At 41.4% G+C, this 24,689-nt stretch overlaps 1 protein-coding gene across 1 annotated transcript in view; it reads right to left on the bottom strand.

Moving 5' to 3' along the window:
• The window catches only part of sypa (synaptophysin a), a 24,698-nt gene extending 1,584 nt beyond the window's left edge, over window positions 1–23,114 (bottom strand). Inside the window, exons 1-6 of the mRNA XM_065020973.1 lie at window positions 23,021–23,114; window positions 17,308–17,373; window positions 11,796–11,920; window positions 9,736–9,934; window positions 9,219–9,410; window positions 1–70 (exon numbers count right to left, since the gene is read on the bottom strand). The exon at window positions 1–70 is cut by the window's left edge and continues 245 nt beyond it. Of these exons, the coding sequence (XP_064877045.1) occupies window positions 1–70; window positions 9,219–9,410; window positions 9,736–9,934; window positions 11,796–11,920; window positions 17,308–17,373; window positions 23,021–23,038 (670 nt within the window). The 5' untranslated portion in view covers window positions 23,039–23,114. The remainder of the gene's footprint in view (window positions 71–9,218; window positions 9,411–9,735; window positions 9,935–11,795; window positions 11,921–17,307; window positions 17,374–23,020) is intronic.
• Window positions 23,115–24,689: the final 1,575 nt, after the last annotated feature.

The following is a 24,689-nucleotide window of genomic DNA, read 5'->3' as shown; positions in this document are numbered from 1 at the left end:
TGATGCCTGTCTCCTTAAAGACGAACCACAGGTTTCCTCCCCACAGCACCAGGTTCATGAAGCCAAAACACTGGGAAGAAGAGAGAGAGAAATGCTGCGATTACTATGAAGGACTGTAGATACTGGGAGGGAAGAGAGGGGGGAGAGAGACAGAGAGGAGAGGGGAGAGAGAGAGAGGGGAGGGGAGAGAGAGAGCGATAGAGAGGGGTAAGGGGGAGAGAGGGGGAGGGGAGAGAGAGAGCGATAGAGAGGGGTAAGGGGGAGAGAGAGGGGGGGGGAGAGAGAGAGCGATAGAGAGGGGGAAGGTGAGAGAGAGAGTGGGAGGGAGAGAGAGAGGGGGGAGAGGGGGAAGGGGAAAGAGAGAGGGGGAGAGAGAGCGATAGAGAGGGGGAAGGGGAGAGAGACAGCGAGAGAGAGAGAGAGAGAGGGAGAGTGGGAGGAGAGAGAGAGAGAGAGAGGGGGAGGGAGAGAGAGAGCGATAGAGAGGGGGAAGGGGAGAGAGACAGCGAGAGAGAGAGAGAGAGAGAGAGAGGGAGAGGGGAGGAGAGAGAGAGAGAGAGAGGGGAGAGGGGAGAGAGAGAGTGATAGAGAGGGGGAAGGGGGAGAGACAGCGAGAGAGAGAGAGAGAGAGAGAGAGAGAGAGAGGGAGGGAGAGAGAGAGAGAGAGAGAGAGAGAGAGAGAAAGAGAGCGAGAGAGAGAGAGAGAGAGAGAGAGAGGGGGAGGGGAGAGAGAGAGTGATAGAGAGGGGGAAGGGGGAGAGACAGCGAGAGAGAGAGAGAGAGAGAGAGACAGAGAGAGGGAGAGAGGGACAGAGAGAGAGAGAGAGAGGGAAGGAGGGAGAGAGAGAGAGAGAGAGAGAGAGAGACAGAGAGAGGGAGAGACAGAGAGAGAGAGAGAGGGAAGGAGGGAGAGAGAGAGAGAGAGAGAGAGAGAGGGGGAAGGAGAGAGAGAGAGATATATATCTAAAAGATACACTATACTGTACAGTATCATTCTGAAAGTATTCAGACCCCTTGACTTTATCCACATTTAGCCTTATTCTAAAATTAAAAACAAAAATCCTCATTAATCACAAAATACATCATAATGACAAAGTGAAAACAGGTTTTAAGAAATGTTTCCAAATTAAAACAAAAATAAAAAACTGAAATATATTATTACCATAAGTATTCAGACCCTTTGCTATGAGCTCAGGTGCATCCTGTTTCCATTGATCATCCTTGAGATGTTTCTACAACTTGATTGGAGTCCACTGCTGTAAATTCAATTGATTGATATGATTTGGAAAGGCACACACCTGTCTATATAAGGTCTCACAGTGCATGTCAGAGCAAAAACGAAGCCACGAGGTCGAAGGAATTGTCCATAGAGCTCCGAGATAGGATTGTGTTGAGGCACAGATCTGGGGAAGGGTACCAAAACATTTCTGCAGCATTGAAGGGTCCTCAAGGATACAGTAACCTCCATCATTCTTAAATGGAAGAAGTTGGGAACCACCGAGACTCTTCCTAGAGCTGGCCGCCCGGCCAAACTGACCAATCGGGCAGAAGGGCCTTGGTCAGGGTGGTGACTATGAACCAGATGGTCACTCTGACAGAGCTACAGACTTCCTCTGTGGAGATGGCAGAACCTTCTAGAAGGACAACCATCGCTGCAGGACTCCACCAGACTCCAGAGTGGCCAGACGGGAGACACTCCTCAGTAAAAGGCACATGACAGTCCGCTTGGAGTTTGCCAAAAGGCACCTAAAGGACTCTCAGACCATGAGAAAAAAAGATTTTCTCATCTGATAAAACCAATATTAAACTCTTTGGTCTGAAAGACAAGCGTCACGTCTGGAAGAAACCTGGCAACATCCCTACGGTGAAGCATGGTGGTTACAGTATCATGCTGTGGGGATGTTTTTCAGTGGCAGGGACTGGGGGACTAGTCAGGATTGAGGGAAAGATTAACGGAGCAAAGTACAGAGATGCTTGATAAAAACCTGCTCCAGAGCGCTCAGGACCTCAGACTGGGGTGAAGGTTCACCTTCCAACAGGACAACCACCCTAACCACAAAGTCAAGACAACGCAGGAGTGGCTTCAGGACAAGTCTCTGAATGACCTTGAGTGGCACAGCCAGAGCACGTACTTGAACTCGATAAAACATCTCTGGAGACCTGAAAATAGCTGTGCACCGACGCTACCCATCTAACCCGACAGAGCTTGAGAGGATCTGCAGAGAAGAATGGGAGAAACTCCCCAAATTCAGGTGTGCCAAGCTTGTAGAGTCATACCCAAGAAGACTGAGGCTGTAATCGCTGCCAAAGGTGCTTCAACAAAGTACAGAGGAAAGGGTCTGAATACTAAATATACTGTAAATGTAATATTCCCAAGGGGTTTATACATTTTTTTTGTTGCTTTGTCATTATGGGGTATTGTGATGTCATTATGGGGTATTGTGATGTCATTATGGGGTATTGTGATGTCATTATGGGATATTGTCATGTCATTATGGGGTATTGTGATGTCATTATGATGTATTGTGATGCATTATGGGATATTGTGATGTCATTATGATGTATTGTGATGCATTATGATGTATTGTGATGGTATTGTGATGTCATTATGATGTATTGTGATGTCATTATGATGTATTGTGATGCATTATGGGGTATTGTGATGTCATTATGATGTATTGTGATGGCATTATGATGTATTGTGATGTCATTATGATGTATTGTGATGCATTATGATGTATTGTGATGCATTATGATGTATTGTGATGCATTATGGGGTATTGTGATGTCATTATGATGTATTGTGATGTCATTATGATGTATTGTGATGCATTATGATGTATTGTGATGTCATTATGATGTATTGTGATGTCATTATGATGTATTGTGATGTCATTATGATGTATTGTGATGCATTATGATGTATTGTGATGCATTATGGGGTATTGTGATGTCATTATGATGTATTGTGATGCATTATGGGGTATTGTGATGTCATTATGATGTATTGTGATGCATTATGATGTATTGTGATGCATTATGGGGTATTGTGATGTCATTATGATGTATTGTGATGCATTATGGGGTATTGTGATGTCATTATGATGTATTGTGATGCATTATGGGGTATTGTGATGTCATTATGGGGTATTGTGATGTCATTATGATGTATTGTGATGCATTATGGGGTATTGTGATGTCATTATGATGTATTGTGATGCATTATGATGTATTGTGATGCATTATTGGGTATTGTGATGCATTATGGGGTATTGTGTGATGAGCGGAAAAAAACACAATTTGATCCATTGTAGAATAAGTCTGTAATGTAACAAAATGTGGAAAAAGCCTTCCGAATGCACTGTATGTTGAAGTGGGTGGGGCTCAAGCTTCATCCCTGTCTCACCCCACAACCCTGTAGAAAGAAATGTGTGTGCTTTTGCCAATTTTAACCGCACACTTGTTGTTTGTGTTGTTGTTTGTGTACATGGATTTTATAACGTTGTATGTTTTTCTCCCAACACCACTTTCCATCAATTTGTCTAGCAGACTCTCATGCCAAAATTATTCAAAATATTTGTTTAAATCAACAGAGCATGAGAAAACATAGCTTTTTTTTTGGTTTTGTTTGTCAATAAGGGTCTGCAGGGTGTACACATGGTCTGTTGTACAGTATTTTGGTGAGAAGAAAATTTGACATTTGTTCAGGACATTTTGTCGATGCTGTTGATGATACTGCAGGGGATTTTTCAGATATTCCTCCTGACAGATATTCCACGGTAATTGTTGTGGTCAAATTTGTCTCCACTTTTGTGGATTGGGGGGGGGGGGGATCAAGCCTTGGTTTCAAATACTAGGGAAGATACCAGAGCTGATCCATTTTAGAATAAGGCTGCAATGTATCAAAATGTGGAAAAAGTCAAGGGGTCTGAATACTTTCAGAATGAACTGTATATACACAAGTATGTGTACAGCCCCAGAACATTATTCCTCATCCACCAAACTTTACACTTGGCACTATGCATTCGGACAGGTAGCGTTCTCCTTGCATCTGCCAAACCCACATTGGCGGATGCGTGTGTGGCTATTTCAGCCACACCCGTTGTTGACCCGAGTATAAAATCGAGCACACAGCCATGCTATCTCCATAGACAAAAACATTGGCTGTAGAATGGCCCTTACTGAAGAGCTCAGTGACTTTCAACGTGGCACTGTCATAGGATGCCACTTTTTCAACAAGTCAGTTTGTCAAATGTCTGCCCTTCTAGAGCTGCCCCGGTCAACTGTAAGTGTTGTTATTGTGAAGTGGAAACGTCTAGGAGCAACAACGGCTCAGCCGCGAAGTGGTAGGCCACACAATCTCACAGAATGCGAGCGCTGAACTGTGTAAGAAATCATCTGTCCTCGGTTGCAACACTGTCACGTTCTGACCTTAGTTCCTTTGTTGTGTCTTTGTTTTAGTATGGTCAGGGCGTGAGTTGGGGTGGGTTGTCTATGTTCTTTTTTCTATGTTGTGTTTATGTGTTTGGCCGGGTGTGGTTCTCAATCAGAGGCAGGTGTCATTTGTTGTCTCTGATTGAGAATCATACTTAGGTAGCCTTTTCCCACCTGTGTTTCGTGGGTGATTATTTTCTGTTTTAGTGTTTTCTGCACCTTTCAGGACTGTTTAGTGTTTTCTGCACCTTTCAGGACTGTTTAGTGTTTTCTGCACCTTTCAGGACTGTTTCGTGAAGTTCACGTTGTTATTTTGTATTTTCAGTGTTCAGTAAAATAAACATCATGAACACATACCACGCTGCGCATTGGTCCGACATTTCATACTCCTCATCAGAGGAAGAACAACGTTAAAAACACTCACTACCGAGTTCCAAACTGCCTCTGGAAGCAACATCAACACAATAACTGTTTGTCAGGAGGCTCATGAAATGGGTTTCCATGGCCGAGCAGCCACACACAAGCCTAAGATGGTGTAAAGCTCGCCGCCATTGGACTCTAAAGCAGTGGAAACGTATTCTCTAGAGTGATGAATCACACTTCACCATCTGGCAGTCTGACGGACTAATCTGGGTTTGGCGGATGCCAACACTACCTGCCCCAATGCATAGTGCCAACTGTAAAGTTTGGTGGATGAGGAATAATGGTCTGGGGCTGTTTTTCACGGTTCAGACCCCTTTAGTTCCAGTGAAGGGAACTCTTAATGCTGCAGCATACAATGACATTCTAGATCATTCTGTGCTTCCAACTTTGTGGCAACAGTTTGGGGAAGGTCCGTTCCTGTTTCAGCATGATAATGCCCCCATGCACAAAGCGAGGTCCATACAGAAATGGTTTGTCGAGATCGGTGTGGAAGATCTTGACTGGCCTGCACAGTGCCCTGACCTCAACTCCAACAAATGCCAAATTGGATGCCGACTGCGAGCCAGACCAAATCGCCCAACATCAGTGCCCGACCTCACTAATGCTCTGGCTGAATGGAAGCAAGTTCCCACAGAAATGTTTCAGCGTCTAGTGTAAAGCCTTCACAGAAGAGTGGAGGCTGTTATAGCAACAAAGGGGGGACCAACTCCATTTTAATGCCCATGATGTTGGAATGAGATGTTTGATGAGCAGGTGTCCACATACTTTTGGTTTATGTAGTGTAATTACACTGCAAAAAATGACTTGTTACTTTTATTTCTTATTCTTATTCGTATTATTTTTTGACAACGTTGTTGGTTAGGGGCTCGTAAGTACCGGTAAGCATTTCACTGTGAGGTCTACTACACCTGTTGTATTCAGCATTTCACTGTGAGGTCTACTACACCTGTTGTATTCAGCATTTCACTGTGAGGTCTACTACACCTGTTGTATTCAGCATTTCACTGTGAGGTCTACTACACCTGTTGTATTCAGCATTTCACTGTAAGGTCTACTACACCTGTTGTATTCAGCATTTCACTGTAAGGTCTACTACACCTGTTGTATTCAGCATTTCACTGTGAGGTCTACTACACCTGTTTCACTGTATTCAGCATTTCACTGTAGGTCTACTACACCTGTTGTATTCAGCATTTCACTGTGAGGTCTACTACACCTGTTGTATTCAGCATTTCACTGTGAGGTCTACTACACCTGTTGTATTCAGCATTTCACTGTTGTATTCAGCATTTCACTGTGTCTACTACACCTGTTGTATTCAGCATTTCACTGTGAGGTCTACTACACCTGTTGTATTCAGCATTTCACTGTGAGGTCTACTACACCTGTTGTATTCAGCATTTCACTGTAAGGTCTACTACACCTGTTGTATTCAGCGCATGTGACTAATACAATTTGATTTGTATACAGACCTAGGGGGCCTATATACGCTACATTACATAGTTATGTCATAGCTACAGTATGCAATGGTTTCAAAATTGAGAACAAGCTGACTCAGGACACTACCACGGATCCAGGGAGATCTCTCAGGACATTACCACGGATCCAGGGAGATCTCTCAGGACATTACCACGGATCCAGGGAGATCTCTCAGGACATTACCACGGATCCAGGGAGATCTCTCAGGACATTACCACGGATCCAGGGAGGTCTCTCAGGACATTACCACGGATCCAGGGAGATCTCTCAGGACATTACCACGGATCCAGGGAGATCTCTCAGGACATTACCACGGATCCAGGGAGGTCTCTCAGGACATTACCACGGATCCAGGGAGATCTCTCAGGACATTACCACGGATCCAGGGAGATCTCTCAGGACATTACCACGGATCCAGGGAGATCTCTCAGGACATTACCACGGATCCAGGATTCAGGGAGATCTCTCATGACATTACCACGGATCCAGGGAGATCTCTCAGGACATTAACAAGGATCCAGGATTCAGGGAGATCTCTCATGACATTACCACGGATCCAGGGAGATCTCTCAGGACATTAACAAGGATCCAGGATCCAGGGAGATCTCTCAGGACATTAACAAGGATCCAGGATCCAGGGAGATCTCTCAGGACATTAACAAGGATCCAGGATCCAGGGAGATCTCTCATGACATTACCACGGATCCAGGGAGATCTCTCAGGACATTACCACGGATCCAGGGAGATCTCTCAGGACATTAACAAGGTCCAGGATCCAGGGAGATCTCTCAGGACATTAACAAGGATCCAGGATCCAGGGAGATCTCTCATGACATTACCACGGATCCAGGGAGATCTCTCAGGACATTAACAAGGATCCAAGGAGATCAAAAAGATGTGGGAGATGTCAATCTCTGTTACAATGAATGTAATGTAACATCTCTGTTACAATGAATGTAATGTAACATCTCTGTTACAATGAATGTAATGTAACATCTCTGTTACAATGAATGTAATGTAACATCTCTGTTACAATGAATGTAATGTAACATCTCTGTTACAATGAATGTAATATAACATCTCTGTTACAATGAATGTAATGTAACATCTCTGTTACAATGAATGTAATGTAACATCTCTGTTACAATGAATGTAATATAACATCTCTGTTACAATGAATGTAATGTAACATCTCTGTTACAATGAATGTAATGTAACATCTCTGTTACAATGAATGTAATGTAACATCTCTGTTACAATGAATGTAATATAACATCTCTGTTACAATGAATGTAATATAACATCTCTGTTACAATGAATGTAATATAACATCTCTGTTACAATGAATGTAATATAACATCTCTGTTACAATGAATGTAATGTAACATCTCTGTTACAATGAATGTAATGTAACATCTCTGTTACAATGAATGTAAATTAACATCTCTGTTACAATGAAAGTAATGTAACATCTCTGTTACAATGAAAGTAATGTAACATCTCTGTTACAATGAAAGTAATGTAACATCTCTGTTACAATGAATGTAATCTAACATCTCTGTTACAATGAATGTAATGTAACATCTCTGTTACAATGAATGTAATGTAACATCTCTGTTACAATGAATGTAATGTAACATCTCTGTTACAATGAATGTAATGTAACATCTCTGTTACAATGAATGTAATGTAACATCTCTGTTACAATGAATGTAACGTAACATCTCTGTTACAATGAATGTAACGTAACATCTCTGTTACAATGAATGTAATGTAACATCTCTGTTACAATGAATGTAATGTAACATCTCTGTTACAATGAAAGTAATGTAACATCTCTGTTACAATAAATGTAATGTAACATCTCTGTTACAATGAATGTAATGTAACATCTCTGTTACAATGAATGTAATACAACATCTCTGTTACAATGAATGTAATATAACATCTCTGTTACAATGAATGTAACGTAACATCTCTGTTACAATGAATGTAACGTAACATCTCTGTTACAATGAATGTAATGTAACATCTCTGTTACAATGAATGTAACGTAACATCTCTGTTACAATGAATGTAACATCTCTGTTACAATGAATGTAATGTAACATCTCTGTTAAATGAAAGTAATGTAACATCTCTGTTACAATGAATGTAATGTAACATCTCTGTTACAATGAATGTAATGTAACATCTCTGTTACAATGAATAATGTAACATCTCTGTTAAATGAATGTAATGTAGCATCTCTGTTACAATGAAAGTAATATAACATCTCTGTTACAATGAATGTAATGTAACATCTCTGTTACAATGAATGTAATGTAGCATCTCTGTTACAATGAATGTAATGTAACATCTCTGTTACAATGAATGTAATGTAACATCTCTGTTACAATGAATGTAATGTAACATCTCTGTTACAATGAATGTAATGTAACATCTCTGTTACAATGAATGTAATGTAACATCTCTGTTACAATGAAAGTAATGTAACATCTCTGTTACAATGAATGTAACGTAACATCTCTGTTACAATGAATGTAATGTAACATCTCTGTTACAATGAATGTAACGTAACATCTCTGTTACAATGAATGTAACGTAACATCTCTGTTACAATGAATGTAACGTAACATCTCTGTTACAATGAAAGTAATGTAACATCTCTGTTACAATGAAAGTAACGTAACATCTCTGTTACAATGAATGTAATGTAACATCTCTGTTACAATGAATGTAATGTAACATCTCTGTTACAATGAATGTAATGTAACATCTCTGTTACAATGAATGTAATGTAACATCTCTGTTACAATGAATGTAACGTAAGACTGTTATAGCGTTGAAGCAGAACCTAGCCGTTAAAACCAGACACTCACGACGGAGGTGTTGAGTCCAGACATGACGGGGTCGTGAACTTCACGGCAGCGGTTCCCTTCCTCGTCGCAGGCCGAGATCAGATCCACCACTTTCTCAGGGTCCGTGGACGCCTTGACATCCGACAGGCCCTTAGCCCACGCAGCTGAGCTGACCAACCACATGAAGGTGAACACACACGTCACGCCAAAATCCTGCGGCGGAAGGTGGAAACACGAAAACACACACACAGGAAACGAGGTCAAAACTCATACAATGACATATAGAACACCTGAACAAGATGGCCGCCACGATCATTCTAAAGCTATACAGGTCTGTGACATCCGACGCGACGTATAGGATCTCTACGGTAAATACACACAGGAAGACGGGATGAAGTCGAATGTTCAAAATCGACGGCTACAAACGGTGAACATTAATGTGAGAAAATAAAAAAGAGATTAAAGTGCAAATATATTTTAATTTACCCTTTAACTGTAAATGCAACAACACACACATCCCCCCCCCAACCCCACTCACGATGAGTGGTCCCTTGTTGTTCTCTCGGTACTTCTCCAGGGCGAAGACGTAGACGCTGAGGGCAGCCATGGAGTAGAGGAAGGCAAACACACCGATGGTGACGAAGAACTCTGCCGAGGAAGAGTAGTTACCAACCAGGAAGAGACGCTCGGGGGGACCCCCTTTACAGGTTGGGGCGTCAAAGTATACTTGGTGAAGCCTGAAGATGGAGACAGAGGAGCAGTAGATTCTCAATCAATCAATGAAAACGCATATACACTACTTGACCAAAAGTATGTGGACACCTCTTCAAATTAGTGGATTTGGCTACTCCAGCCACAACCGTTGCTGACAGATGTATAAAATCGAGCACACAGCCATGCAATCTCCATAGACAGACATTCGCAGTAGAATGGCCCGTACTGAAGAGCTCAGTGACTTTCAACGTGGCACCCGTCATAGGATGCCGCCTTTCCTACCAGTCAGTTGGTAGCGTGTAGCACGTAAAAATCGTCTGTCCTCCACTCACTACCGAGTTCCAAACTGCCCCTGGAAGCAACGTCAGTGCAAGAATTGTTCATCGGGAGCTTCATGAAATGGGTTTCCTGGGCCCGAGCAGCAGCACACGAAGATCACCAAAGCCCATTTTCACATCAGCAGCTGTCACAAAGTGCTTTCATTCTGACATTCTGTATCATGACATTCTGACATTCTGTATCATGACATTCTGTATCGTGACATTCTGTATCATGACATTCTGACATTCTGTATCATGACATTCTGACATTCTGTATCATGACATTCTGACATTCTGTATCATGACATTCTGACATTTTGTATCACAACATTCTGACATTATGTATCACAACATTCTGACATTCTGTATCATGACATTCTGTATCATGACATTCTGACATTCTGTATCATGACATTCTGTATCATGACGTTCTGACATTCTGTAACATGACATTCTGTATCATGACATTCTGACATTCTGTATCATGACATTCTGACATTCTGTATCATGACATTCTGACATTCTGTATCATGACATTCTGACATTCTGTATCATGACATTCTGACATTCTGTATCATGATATTCTGACATTCTGTATCATGACATTCTGACATTCTGTATCACAACATTCTGACATTATGTATCACAACATTCTGACATTATGTATCACAACATTCTGACATTCTGTATCATGACATTCTGACATTCTGTATCATGATATTCTGACATTCTGTATCATGACATTCTGACATTCTGTATCATGATATTCTGACATAGTACAGTGAAGGTAGTTTGGTGAACAACACTCACTGAGATCTGAAGACTTGCGTTAACTCCCTGACTTAATGCCTATGCTTTAGATCAGTGGGCTAACACAGTCTTGACGGTAGTAAGGAGACAACCAGTCTGTCCCATTAGCAGCAAATCACAGGATGTGTCTCAAATGGTACCCTATTCCCTACATAGTGCACTATTCTTTGAACAGGTCCCTATGGTGAACAGGTCCCTATGGTGAACAGGTCCCTATGGTGAACAGGTCCCTATGGTGAGCAGGTCCCTATGGTGAACAGGTCCCTATGGTGAACAGGTCCCTATGGTGAGCAGGTCCCTATGGTGAACAGGTCCCTATGGTGAACAGGTCCCTATGGTGAGCAGGTCCCTATGGTGAGCAGGTCCCTATGGTGAACAGGTCCCTATGGTGAACAGGTCCCTATGGTGAGCAGGTCCCTATGGTGAACAGGTCCCTATGGTGAACAGGTCCCTATGGTGAGCAGGTCCCTATGGTGAACAGGTCCCTATGGTGAACAGGTCCCTATGGTGAACAGGTACCTATGGTGAGCAGGTCCCTATGGTGAACAGGTCCCTATGGTGAACAGGTACCTATGGTGAGCAGGTCCCTATGGTGAACAGGTACCTATGGTGAGCAGGTCCCTATGGTGAACAGGTCCCTATGGTGAACAGGTCCCTATGGTGAACAGGTCCCTATGGTGAACAGGTCCCTATGGACGTAAAACATAGACACATTTAATGCTAGTCAACCTAAAACCCAGAGAACTTGACTGACCTGAAAGGATACTCGAATTCCACTTCTATACTCAGGTCGCTCTCGGTCCTGTTTTTACACTCCACACTCATCTTGAACATCCCGGAGTAACTCCCACATGTTGAGAATGCAAAGATGGCAAAGATCTGCAGGGCAGACGATAGAAGGATAAAAACAGAGTTAAAATAATGGCCCTATAATTGTCTCACTTTTACACTAGCCTGTGAATTTCAGTTACGTGATTAAGGGTCATATAACATAAAGTAAATCACAGTTTATGGTAATAAGAGAAACACATATTCATAAAAATAATACATGTAGTAAAATACTTGTCCTTTTCCCTACATAGTGCACTACTTTAAATCCAGTAGACCCCCCCCCCAGTAGATGTATTAAATCCAGTAGATCCCCCTCCCCAGTAGATGTATTAAATCCAGTAGATCCCCCCCCCCAGAAGATGTATTAAATCCAGTAGACCCCCAGTAGATGTATTAAATCCAGTAGACCCCCCAGTAGATGTATTAAATCAAGCAGATCCACCCCCCCCCAGTAGATGTATTAAATCAAGCAGACCCCCCCCCAGTAGATGTATTAAATCAGTAGACCCCCCAGTAGATGTATTAAATCCAGTAGATCCCCCCAGTAGATGTATTAAATCAAGCAGACCCCCCAGTAGATGTATTAAATCCAGTAGATCCCCCCAGTAGATGTATTAAATCAAGCAGACCCCCCAGTAGATGTATTAAATCCAGTAGACCCCCCCAGTAGATGTATTAAATCAAGCAGATCCACCCCCCAGTAGATGTATTAAATCAAGCAGACCCCCCCCCCAGTAGATGTATTAAATCAAGCAGATCCACCCGCCCCCCAGTAGATGTATTAAATCAAGCAGATCCACCCCCCCCAACACTAAGAGATGAGGTTAGTGTAGCATGTGATGTCGTAGGGCAGGCCAGATCGGATTGGATGGAGGAGAATCTAGCTGCTTTTACATCTCACTGCCATCTGTCTCATCCTCCTATGTGTGTGTGTGTGTGTGTGTGTGTGTGTGTGTGTGTGTGTGTGTGTGTGTGTGTGTGTGTGTGTGTGCGTGGGAGGGCGTGTGTGTGCGTGTGTGCGTGTGTGTGTGTGCGTGCGTGCGTGTGTGTGTGTGTGTGTGTGCGTGCGTGCGTGTGTGTGTGTGTGTGTGCGTGGGAGGGCGTACTTGGCGCCCACTCATTCACGACTCCAAGTGACAATGTTCAGATAACCTCACCCGCTATCCTCCCTCCTCCTGAAGGACATAGGCTCTGGTAAAAATAAATAAATAAATAAATTGTGTAACTAACAAGAGAACATTGGAGCCGTTTCAGAAGCAGACACTGTGATGTCATGGTGACTGGTCCAGGGTGTCGTGACTGCCGACGGCCACCGGGCGGCGCTATTACTCTCGTCAATGTGTGGTTGTCACAGTTACTGAGTATAGGCCTGATACTATCTGAAGCCACTGCCTTAGTATTTCCAGGATGTGATCAGCTTCTTGACTCCTATTCAGAAGACACATCTCAGATCATTTTTATTGAACCTTTATTTAAGTAGGCAAGTCAGTTATGAACCAATTCTCATTTACGCCGGCCAAACCCAAACCCGGACGACGTTGGGCCAATTGTGCGCCGCCCTATGGGCCTCCCAATCACGGTCGATTGCGATACAGCCTGGAATCGAACCAGGGTCTGTAGGACACCTCTAGCACCGAGATGCAGTGCCTTAGACCGCTGCACCAATCGGGAGACAGATATGAATCTCATATAAGATGTACTGATGTCGTTCCTAGTTAGAGACTAACTCTGGACCTAGTGTTGTTCCTAGTTAGAGACTAACTCTGGACCTAGTGTTGTTCCTAGTTAGAGACTAACTCTGGACCTAGTGCTGTTCCTGGTCAGAGACTAACTCTGGGCCTAGTGTTGTTCCTGGTCAGAGACTAACTCTGGGCCTAGTGGTGTTCCTGGTCAGTGACTAACTCTGGGCCAAGTCTTGTTCCTGGTCAGAGACTAACTCTGGACCTAGTGTTGTTCCTGGTCAGAGACTAACTCTGGACCTAGTGTTGTTCCTGGTCAGAGACTACCTCTGGACCTAGTGTTGTTCCTAGTTAGAGACTAACTCTGGACCTAGTGCTGTTCCTGGTCAGAGACTAACTCTGGACCTAGTGCTGTTCCTGGTCAGAGGTTAACTCTGGACCTAGTGTTGTTCCTGGTCAGAGACTAACTCTGGACCTAGTGTTGTTCCTGGTCAGAGACTAACTCTGGACCTAGTGTTGTTCCTGGTCAGAGACTAACTCTGGACCTAGTGCTGTTCCTGGTCAGAGACTAACTCTGGACCTAGTGTTGTCCTAGTTAGAGACTAACTCTGGACCTAGTGTTGTTCCTGGTCAGAGACTAACTCTGGACCTAGTGTTGTTCCTGGTCAGAGACTAACTCTGGACCTAGTGCTGTTCCTGGTCAGAGACTAACTCTGGACCTAGTGTTGTCCTAGTTAGAGACTAACTCTGGACCTAGTGCTGTTCCTGGTCAGAGACTAACTCTGGACCTAGTGTTGTTCCTGGTCAGAGACTAACTCTGGACCTAGTGTTGTTGAGAGAGAGAGGGGAGAGAGAGACGGGCAACCAGTGAAGAACAAACACCATTGTAAATACAACCTAAATTTATGTTGATTTATTTTCCCTTTTGTAAACTAACTATTTGCACATCGTCACAACACTGTATGTAGACATAATATGACATACAGTGCCTTGTGAAAGTATTCGGCCCCCTTGAACTTTGCGACCTTTTGCCATATTTCAGGCTTCAAACAAAGATATAAAACTGTATTTTTTGGTGAAGAATCAACAACAAGTGGGACACAATCATGAAGTGGAACGACATTTATTGGATATTTCAAACTTTTTTAACAAATCAAAAACTGAAAAATTGGGCGTGCAAAATTATTCAGCCCCCTTAAGTTAATATTTTGTAGCGCCACCTTTTGCTGCGATTACAGCTGTAAGTCGCTTGGGGTATGTCTCTATCAGTTTTGCACATCGAGAGACTGACATTTTTTCCCATTCCTCCTTGCAAAACAGCTCGAGCTCAGTGAGGTTGGATGGAGAGCATTTGTGAACAGCAGTTTTCAGTTCTTTCCACAGATTCTCGATTGGATTCAGGTCTGGACTTTGACTTGGCCATTCTAACACCTGGATATGTTTATTTTTGAACCATTCCATTGTAGATTTTGCTTTATGTTTTGGATCATTGTCTTGTTGGAAGACAAATCTCCGTCCCAGTCTCAGGTCTGTTGCAGACTCCATCAGGTTTTCTTCCAGAATGGTCCTGTATTTGGCTCCATCCATCTTCCCATCAATTTTAACCATCTTCCCTGTCCCTGCTGAAGAAAATCAGGCCCAAACGATGATGCTGCCACCACCATGTTTGACAGTGGGGATGGTGTGTTCAGGGTGATGAGCTGTGTTGCTTTTACGCCAAACATAACGTTTTGCATTGTTGCCAAAAAGTTCAATTTTTTTTTCATCTGACCAGAGCACCTTCTTCCACTTCCTTTTTGTTGTATCTCCCAGGTGGCTTGTGGCAAACTTTAAACAACACTTTTTATGGATATCTTTAAGAAATGGCTTTCTTCTTGCCACTCTTCCATAAAGGCCAGATTTGTGCAATATACGACTGATTGTTGTCCTATGGACAGTCTCCCACCTCAGCTGTAGATCTCTGCAGTTCATCCAGAGTGATCATGGGCCTCTTGGCTGCATCTCTGATCAGTCTTCTCCTTGTATGAGCTGAAAGTTTAGAGGGACGGACAGGTCTTGGTAGATTTGCAGTGGTCTGATACTCCTTCCATTTCAATATTATCGCTTGCACAGTGCTCCTTGGGATGTTTAAAGCTTGGGAAATCTTTTTGTATCCAAATCCGGCTTTAAATTTCTTCACAACAGTATCTCGGACCTGCCTGTTGTGTTCCTTGTTCTTCATGATGCTCTCTGCGCTTTTAACGGACCTCTGAGACTATCACAGTGCAGGTGCATTTATACGGAGACTTGATTACACACAGGTGGATTGTATTTATCATCATTAGTCATTTAGGTCAACATTGGATCATTCAGAGATCCTCACTGAACTTCTGGAGAGTTTTCTGCACTGAAAGTAAAGGGGCTGAATAATTTTGCACGCCCAATTTTTCAGTTTTTGATATGTTAAAAATGTTTGAAATATCGAATAAATGTCGTTCCACTTCATGATTGTGTCCCACTTGTGGTTGATTCTTCACAAAAAAATACAGTTTTATATCTTTATGTTTGAAGCCTGAAATGTGGCAAAAGGTCGCAAAGTTCAAGGGGGCCGAATACTTTCGCAAGGCACTGTAATATGACTTAATATGACATATGACTTAATATGACATAATATGACATTATATGACTTAATATGACATAATATGACATTATATGACTTAATATGACATAATATGACATAATATGACATATGACTTAATATGACTTAATATGACATAATATGACATATGACTTAATATGACATAATATGACTTAATATGACTTAATATGACATATGACTTAATATGACATATGACTTAATATGACTTAATATGACATAATATGACATAATATGACTTAATATGACATATGACTTAATATGACATAATATGACTTAATATGACATAATATGACATATGACTTAATATGACATAATATGACATTATATGACTTAATATGCCATAATATGACTTAATATGACATAATATGACATTATATGACTTAATATGACATAATATGACATTATATGACTAAATATGACATAATATGACTTAATATGACATTATATGACTTAATATGACATAATATGACAGATGACTTAATATGACTTAATATGACATAACATGACATATGACTTAATATGACATAATATGACATAATATGACAATATGATATTATTTTGGAGTGTAATGTTTACTCTGAATTTTTATTGTTTATTTCACTTTTGTTTATTATCTATTGCACTTGCTTTGGCAATGTAAACACATGTTTCCCATGTTAATAAAGCCCCTTAAATTGAAATGGAAATTTAATTGACGGGCCAGAGAGAAGGAGAGTGGGAGGACAAGACAGAGGGGGAGATTAGAGTTAGAGGGGGGTCAGAGAGAGGAGGAGAGAGACAGAGAGAGAGGGGGGGATAGAGGGGAGAGAGACAGAGAGAGAGGGGAGATTAGAGTTTTAGGGGGTCAGAGAGAGGAGGAGAGAGACAGAGAGAGAGGGGGCGAGAGAGAGAGGGGGAGAGAGACAGAGAGAGACAGAGCGAGAGGGGGAGATTAGAGTTAGAGGGGGTCAGAGAGAGGAGAGAGACAGAGAGAGAGGGGGGAGACAGAGAGAGACAGAGAGAGAGGGGGAGAGAGAGAGGGAGATTACCTACCCATTCTAGAGCTTTGATGAAGCCCAGGAGAACATTGACTTACCCATTCTAGAGCTTTGATGAAGCCCAGGAGAACATTGACTTACCCATTCTAGAGCTTTGATGAAGCCCAGGGGAACTTTGAGGACTCTGAACTGTCCGCCTGCAACCAACTGGAGAAGAAAGAAAATAACGATGATTCCAAATCATAACAAAACAGCCATTCATCATCGATCGGTTTAATATAATAACGAAGCACTACACAGACAGCAGAAGTAGAGAACAACTGTACTAATGTAGGCCTACTGAAATGATACAGATATAAGTGGGTCTAATCAAACATCTATTAACAACCTGTTAATCAGGAAATGCCACGATATTCACCATCCTCAGTACCACCCCAACATCAACATACAGTTGAAGTCGGACGTTTACATACACCTTAGCCAAATACATTTAAACTCAGTTTTTCCACAATTCCTGACATTTAATCCTAGTAAAAATTCCCTGTATTAGGTCAGTTAGGATCATCACTTTATTTTAAGAATGTGAAATGTCAGAATAATAGTAGAGACAATGATTTATTTCAGTTTTTATTTCTTTCATCACATTCCCAGTGGGTCAGAAGTTTACATAGACTCAATTAGTAGTTGGTAGCATTGCCTTGAAATAGTTTATCTTGGGTCAAATGCCACAAGCTTCCCACAATAAGTTGGGTGGATTTTGGCCCATTCCTCCTGACAGAGCTGGTGTAACTGAGTCTGGTTTGTAGGCCTCCTTGCTTGCACACGCTTTTTCAGTTGAACCCACAGATTTTCTATGGGATTGAGGTCAGGGCTTTGTGATGGCCACTCCAATACCTTGACTTTGTTGTCCTTAAGCCATTTTGCCACAACTTTGGAAGTATGCTTGAGGTCTTTGTCCATTTGGAAGACCCATTTGCGAACAAGCTTTAAGATGTCTTGAGACGTTGCTTCAATATATCCACATAATTTGCTTGCCTCATAATGCCATCTATTTTGTGAAGTGCACCAGTCCCTCCTGCAGCAAAGCACCTCCACAACATGATGTTGCCACCCTCGTGCTTCATGGTTGGGATGGTGTTCTTCGGCTTGCAAGCATCCCCCTTTTCCTCCAAACATAACAATGGTCATTATGGCCAAACAGTTCTATTTTTGTTTCATCAGACCAGAGGACATTTCTACCAAAAGTACAATCTTTGTCCTCATGTGCAGTTGCAAACTGTAGTCTGGCTTTTTTATGGCGATTTTGGAGCAGTGGCTTCTTCCTTGCTGAGCGGCCTTTCAGGTTATGTCGATATAGGACTTGTTTTACTGTGGATATAGATACTTTTGTACCTGTTTCCTCCAGCATCTTCACAAGGTCGTTTGCTGTTGTTCTGGGATTGATTTGCAATTTTCACACCAAAGTACGTTCATCTCTAGGAGACTGAACGCGTCTCCTTCCTGAGTGGTATGGTGGCTGCGTGGTCCCATGGTGTTTATACTTGCATACTATTGTTTGTACAGATGAACGTGGTACCTTCAGGCGTTTGCATATTGCTCCCAAGGATGAACCAGACTTGTGGAGGTCTACACATTTTTTTCTGAGGTCTTGGCTGATTTCTTTTGATTTTCCCATGATGTCAAGCAAAGAGGCACTGAGTTTGAAGGTTGACCTTGAAACACATCCACAGGTACACCTCCAATTGACTAAAATGATTTAAATTAGCCCGTCAGAAGCTTCTAAAGCCATGACATCATTTTCTGGAATTTTCCAAGCTGTTTAAAGGCACAGTCAACTTAGTGTATGTAAACTTCTGACCCACTGGAATTGTGATACAGTGAATTATAAGTCAAATAATCTGTCTGTAAACAATTGTTGTAAAAATTACTTGTGTCATGCACAAAGTAGATGTCCTAACCGACTTGCCAAAACTATAATTTATTAACAAGAAATTTGTGGAGTGGTTGAAAAACGAGTTTTAACGACTCCAACCTAAGTGTATATAAACTAGTTTTAATGACTCCAACCTAAGTGTACGTAAACTAGTTTTAATGACTCCAACCTAAGTGTATGTAAACTAGTTTTAATGACTCCAACCTAAGTGTATGTAAACTAGTTTTAATGACTCCAACCTAAGTGTATGTAAACTAGTTTTAATGACTCCAACCTAAGTGTACGTAAACTAGTTTTAATGACTCCAACCTAAGTGTATGTAAACTAGTTTTAATGACTCCAACCTAAGTGTACGTAAACTAGTTTTAATGACTCCAACCTAAGTGTACGTAAACTAGTTTTAATGACTCCAACCTAAGTGTATGTAAACTAGTTTTAATGACTCCAACCTAAGTGTATGTAAACTAGTTTTAATGACTCCAACCTAAGTGTACGTAAACTAGTTTTAATGACTCCAACCTAAGTGTATGTAAACTAGTTTTAATGACTCCAACCTAAGTGTACGTAAACTAGTTTTAATGACTCCAACCTAAGTGTATGTAAACTAGTTTTAATGACTCCAACCTAAGTGTATGTAAACTAGTTTTAATGACTCCAACCTAAGTGTACGTAAACTAGTTTTAATGACTCCAACCTAAGTGTATGTAAACTAGTTTTAATGACTCCAACCTAAGTGTACGTAAACTAGTTTTAATGACTCCAACCTAAGTGTATGTAAACTAGTTTTAATGACTCCAACCTAAGTGTACGTAAACTAGTTTTAATGACTCAACCTAAGTGTACGTAAACTAGTTTTAATGACTCCAACCTAAGTGTATGTAAACTAGTTTTAATGACTCCAACCTAAGTGTACGTAAACTAGTTTTAATGACTCCAACCTAAGTGTATGTAAACTAGTTTTAATGACTCCAACCTAAGTGTATGTAAACTAGTTTTAATGACTCCAACCTAAGTGTATGTAAACTAGTTTTAATGACTCCAACCTAAGTGTATGTAAACTAGTTTTAATGACTCCAACCTAAGTGTATGTAAACTAGTTTTAATGACTCCAACCTAAGTGTATGTAAACTAGTTTTAATGACTCAACCTAAGTGTATGTAAACTAGTTTTAATGACTCCAACCTAAGTGTATGTAAACTAGTTTTAATGACTCCAACCTAAGTGTATGTAAACTAGTTTTAATGACTCCAACCTAAGTGTACGTAAACTAGTTTTAATGACTCCAACCTAAGTGTATGTAAACTAGTTTTAATGACTCCAACCTAAGTGTATGTAAACTAGTTTTAATGACTCCAACCTAAGTGTATGTAAACTAGTTTTAATGACTCCAACCTAAGTGTATGTAAACTAGTTTTAATGACTCCAACCTAAGTGTATGTAAACTAGTTTTAATGACTCCAACCTAAGTGTATGTAAACTAGTTTTAATGACTCCAACCTAAGTGTACGTAAACTTCCGACTTCCACTGTATGTGAAAATGGCGAGTTTCTATGTTTTGTAGTAAAATAAATAGAGGAAGATACATGTTTCCAATGACATTATCAACCAATTAGAGAACAATTAGTAGGCAGTTACTAGGCAATGCCTATTCGCAATTGGTTAAAATCACACAATGCGCACTGATGACGTCATTGGAAAAACGTATCTTCCTCGTTTTTCTCACATAGGTGGATGTTGGGGGTGGTGCTGGAGATGATTTTTACGAAGCTGATATTTTAAATGTCCCTTGAAGAAGCGATCACAGAAGACAACACAGTAAACACATCATTTTGGTTTTTTGTCACCATCATCTCTATAGGCCTACAGCAGTAATATAGGATTCTCAACAGAGAGTCTGTATACCGATAGAGAGAACATAATGACTGATTATTAAACCCATATATGATGTTTCTCATGGTAGCCTACATACAACAGACACACAGACAATCATTGTTTTCCTATGATGAAAGAATGATTCACCAGAGTAAAGATGTGGGACTAATGAAGTGTCTATTATCATTACAACATAGGCCTATTAGCAACAGGTCAGAGTGGGGATGAAGGCAATACACTGAGTTTACAAAACATTATGAACACCTGCTGTTTCCATGACAGCCTGACCAGGTGAAAGATATGATCCCTTACTGATGTCCCTTGTTAAATCCACTTAAAACCAGTGTAGATGAAGGGGAGGAGACGGGTTAAAGAAGGATTTTTAAGGCTTGAGATAATTGAGACATGGATTGTGTATGTGTGCCATTCAGAGGGTGATTGGGCAAAAGAAAAGATGTAAGTGCCCTTGAACGGGGTATGGTAGTAGTTGCCAGGCGCACTGGTTTGAGTGTGTCAAAAACTGCAACGCTGTCGGGTTTTTCTCACATTCAACAGTTTCCCATGTTTATCAAGAATGATCCACCACCTAAAGGACATCCAGCCAATTTGACATCAACTGTGGGCAAGACATGGAGTCAACATGGGCCAGCTTCCCTGTGGAAACGCTTTCAACTCAATATCAGGAAGGTGTTCTTAATGTTTAGTGTATATTGCATTATTTTCATGCATGATTTATTTTCACCGTCATCTGCATATGTCTACAGCCTTTACATGAGTTGTGTGTTATTCTCAATAGTAGGCCTATTCCGTCTCATCATGTGTTCAGATTACAATAAGATATATCGTATATTCGGTGAGGAGGCTGTGGTATATTGAAATAGACAACATGATGATTGAATATTTGTTTTGCGTCTGTCGGTTTTAATATTGTATAAAATGTCCTCATATCGGCTATAAAACATGGTATGTAGCCTAAATATTTGAGCACAGATGGGCCAACTATCGAAATATTTGAGAACAGAGATTGAGGTGTGAATACGCGAAGTCATGGCCTGCCGTTAACGTCGACCCGGGGAGACTGGGCCTGGTAAAAGGTGCGGTTTGGATTGGACATGACACCATTACGCTTTAAGCTCCTGTGGTAAAGCTAGTGATGCTCAGTCAGAAACCACGAACAATTACCAATAATAACTACCGATTGTTACTCACTCAAACGTATCATTTAATTGCTTCGTTCGTTTTAAATGATGATAGAATCCAACTAGAAGCAATACGGTGTTAATATGACGAAAATGCAGACACCCATTTCATGTTTTAACACTTGAGGGCATTGAACAGTCATTTTACTAAAACGATTTATTCAGTTCTTATATTCACCCAACATATATCGAGAGAAATATCCCTGCTATAGGCCTGCATGATGTATCAGATAGCATTCCAGGCATCCTAAAAGAAGAATCACTAGTCTATACAGCCATGTAGGGAATAAAGGTGAACTGCCATTTTACAACGCAATCTGAAATGAAATGACAGCTGCACATAGCCTTTACCAGGCCCGCTTTATAAGCGGATAATATAATGCCAGGATTGCAGAATTAAAAAAAATATTTTACTCATATGAACAAATACATATTTGGACGACAGATAGACAAAGATATTTCGGTCCATAATTTATCTGTGCGTACATGCATATGACGGGGATACCGTTATATCACCATCCATAGTCCACCAATGACTTTATCTGACATAATACTAAACAATAACATTACATACTTATCATTTTACCCGGCATAGCCACAATATAGTGTGTTTAATTTCGCACAAACGCATAAACACCCATTCCCTCAGTAATTATAAGGATGTGCTGTATTTCAGTCAACAAACAGCGTCTGCATCATAAGGGGGGGGGGGGGTCTTTCCGCGGATTTACCTGATAATTCTAATATCCCAGATAACTACATAGCAACGCTCATAACCGGTTCGTACGTACAGTTGATATTTAAACAGCAGTAAATGTCCGTTATGTTTCTAGATGTTCAGAGCCCCTACCTGATTCACAATATCCATCCTGGCCGCCTTGCTCGTTGATAAGAGAAATTGCGGAGCAGAGGGAGGGAGCCGTAACAACCGGAAAAGCCCTCGGTAGGGGAAGGAGAATGGAACAGCGCTATGCGTCACTATGTAAGGTGTAGTAGATGGCGTGTGATACGGAAAAAACAGAAACGCATAACACAAACTGCCAACGACGGTCAAACAGGACCAGACACCCACTGGTAGAGAAATACTTAGATATAGGATCAAATAAATGTATTGTTTTTTAAAATGTTATATTAGATGTAAAGGAGAGCTAGACCATCCAATGAAATATAACTATTTAGTCTGTTTGGAAGCTTGCTATGGTCTGCCTTTATGACGCTGGTATTTTGCCGCTATTTATTTTCCCAAAATATAGAATTGTACCGTTCACTTTCCATGCAGTAAACCAACGCGCTGCTTTGCCCGCAGTGCTTAACTAATTGTCTATCTGTGTGCCAATAGTGAGACGACATGTTAGTATTATTTACCCTTGGCTGTCTCACATCACTGGGATGTAACCAACTGGGCCTGAACCCACGTCTCTTTTCTTCCGCGGTGTGTCACACGACTATAGGCATTCACTCGAAAAGCTCACACAAATCTTCAGGTTTCAGGCAATGTTATTTATCAAACCAGCAAGTGAGCTATCTACAACGTAAAATTGTTATTTGGCTGTGCCCATTAGGAGAACCCTTTTAAATAACAATTTCTGGTTCCAGATAAAACCCCCTTTGGGTTATGTGTATGACCCTTTCAACAGAGGGTTCTACATGGAACCCAAAAGGGTTCTACATGGAACCCAAAATGGTTCTACATGGAACCCAAAAGGGTTCTAGATGGAACCCAAAAGGGTTCTACATGGAACCCAAAAAGGATTCTCCTGGGAACCAAAAATGGTTCTCTTATAGGGACATCAGATGTGTGTACATCAGAAGATACAAGCTAATACAATTACAATAGGTATTTTACGATAACTTGATTGTCTATTTTACATGCAGCGCTAGAGGCGTCACTACAGACCCTGGTTTGAATCCAGGCTGTATCACAGCGGTCTAAGGCACTGCATCTCAGCGCTAGAGGCGTCACTACAGACCCTGGTTTGAATCCAGGCTGTATCACAGCGGTCTAAGGCACTGCATCTCAGCGCTAGAGGCGTCACTACAGACCCTGGTTGGAATCCAGGCTGTATCACAGCGGTCTAAGGCACTGCATCTCAGTGCTAGAGGCGTCACTACAGACCCTGGTTTGAATCCAGGCTGTATCACAGCGGTCTAAGGCACTGCATCTCAGCGCTAGAGGCGTCACTACAGACCCTGGTTGGAATCCAGGCTGTATCACAGCGGTCTAAGGCACTGCATCTCAGTGCTAGAGGCGTCACTACAGACCCTGGTTTGAATCCAGGCTGTATCACAGCCGGTTGTGATTGGGAGTCCCATTTAGTGCGTTTGGAAAAGTATTCAGACCCCTTGACTTTTTTTCACTGTTTGATATGTTACAGCCTTGTTCTAAAATGTATTTTCCTCATCAATCTACACACAATACAGCACAATGACAAAGCACTTTTTTATTTTTTCAAATTTATTACAACTTAAAAAAAGAAATACCTTATTTACATACAGTACCAGTGAAAAGTTGGACACAC

The sequence above is a fragment of the Oncorhynchus nerka genome, linkage group LG7 (genome assembly GCF_034236695.1).
Source record: "Oncorhynchus nerka isolate Pitt River linkage group LG7, Oner_Uvic_2.0, whole genome shotgun sequence".
Taxonomy (NCBI): Eukaryota; Metazoa; Chordata; class Actinopteri; order Salmoniformes; family Salmonidae; genus Oncorhynchus; species Oncorhynchus nerka.
Note: the sequence above shows the minus strand (reverse complement) of the source record. Positions and strands in the feature narration are given on the sequence as shown.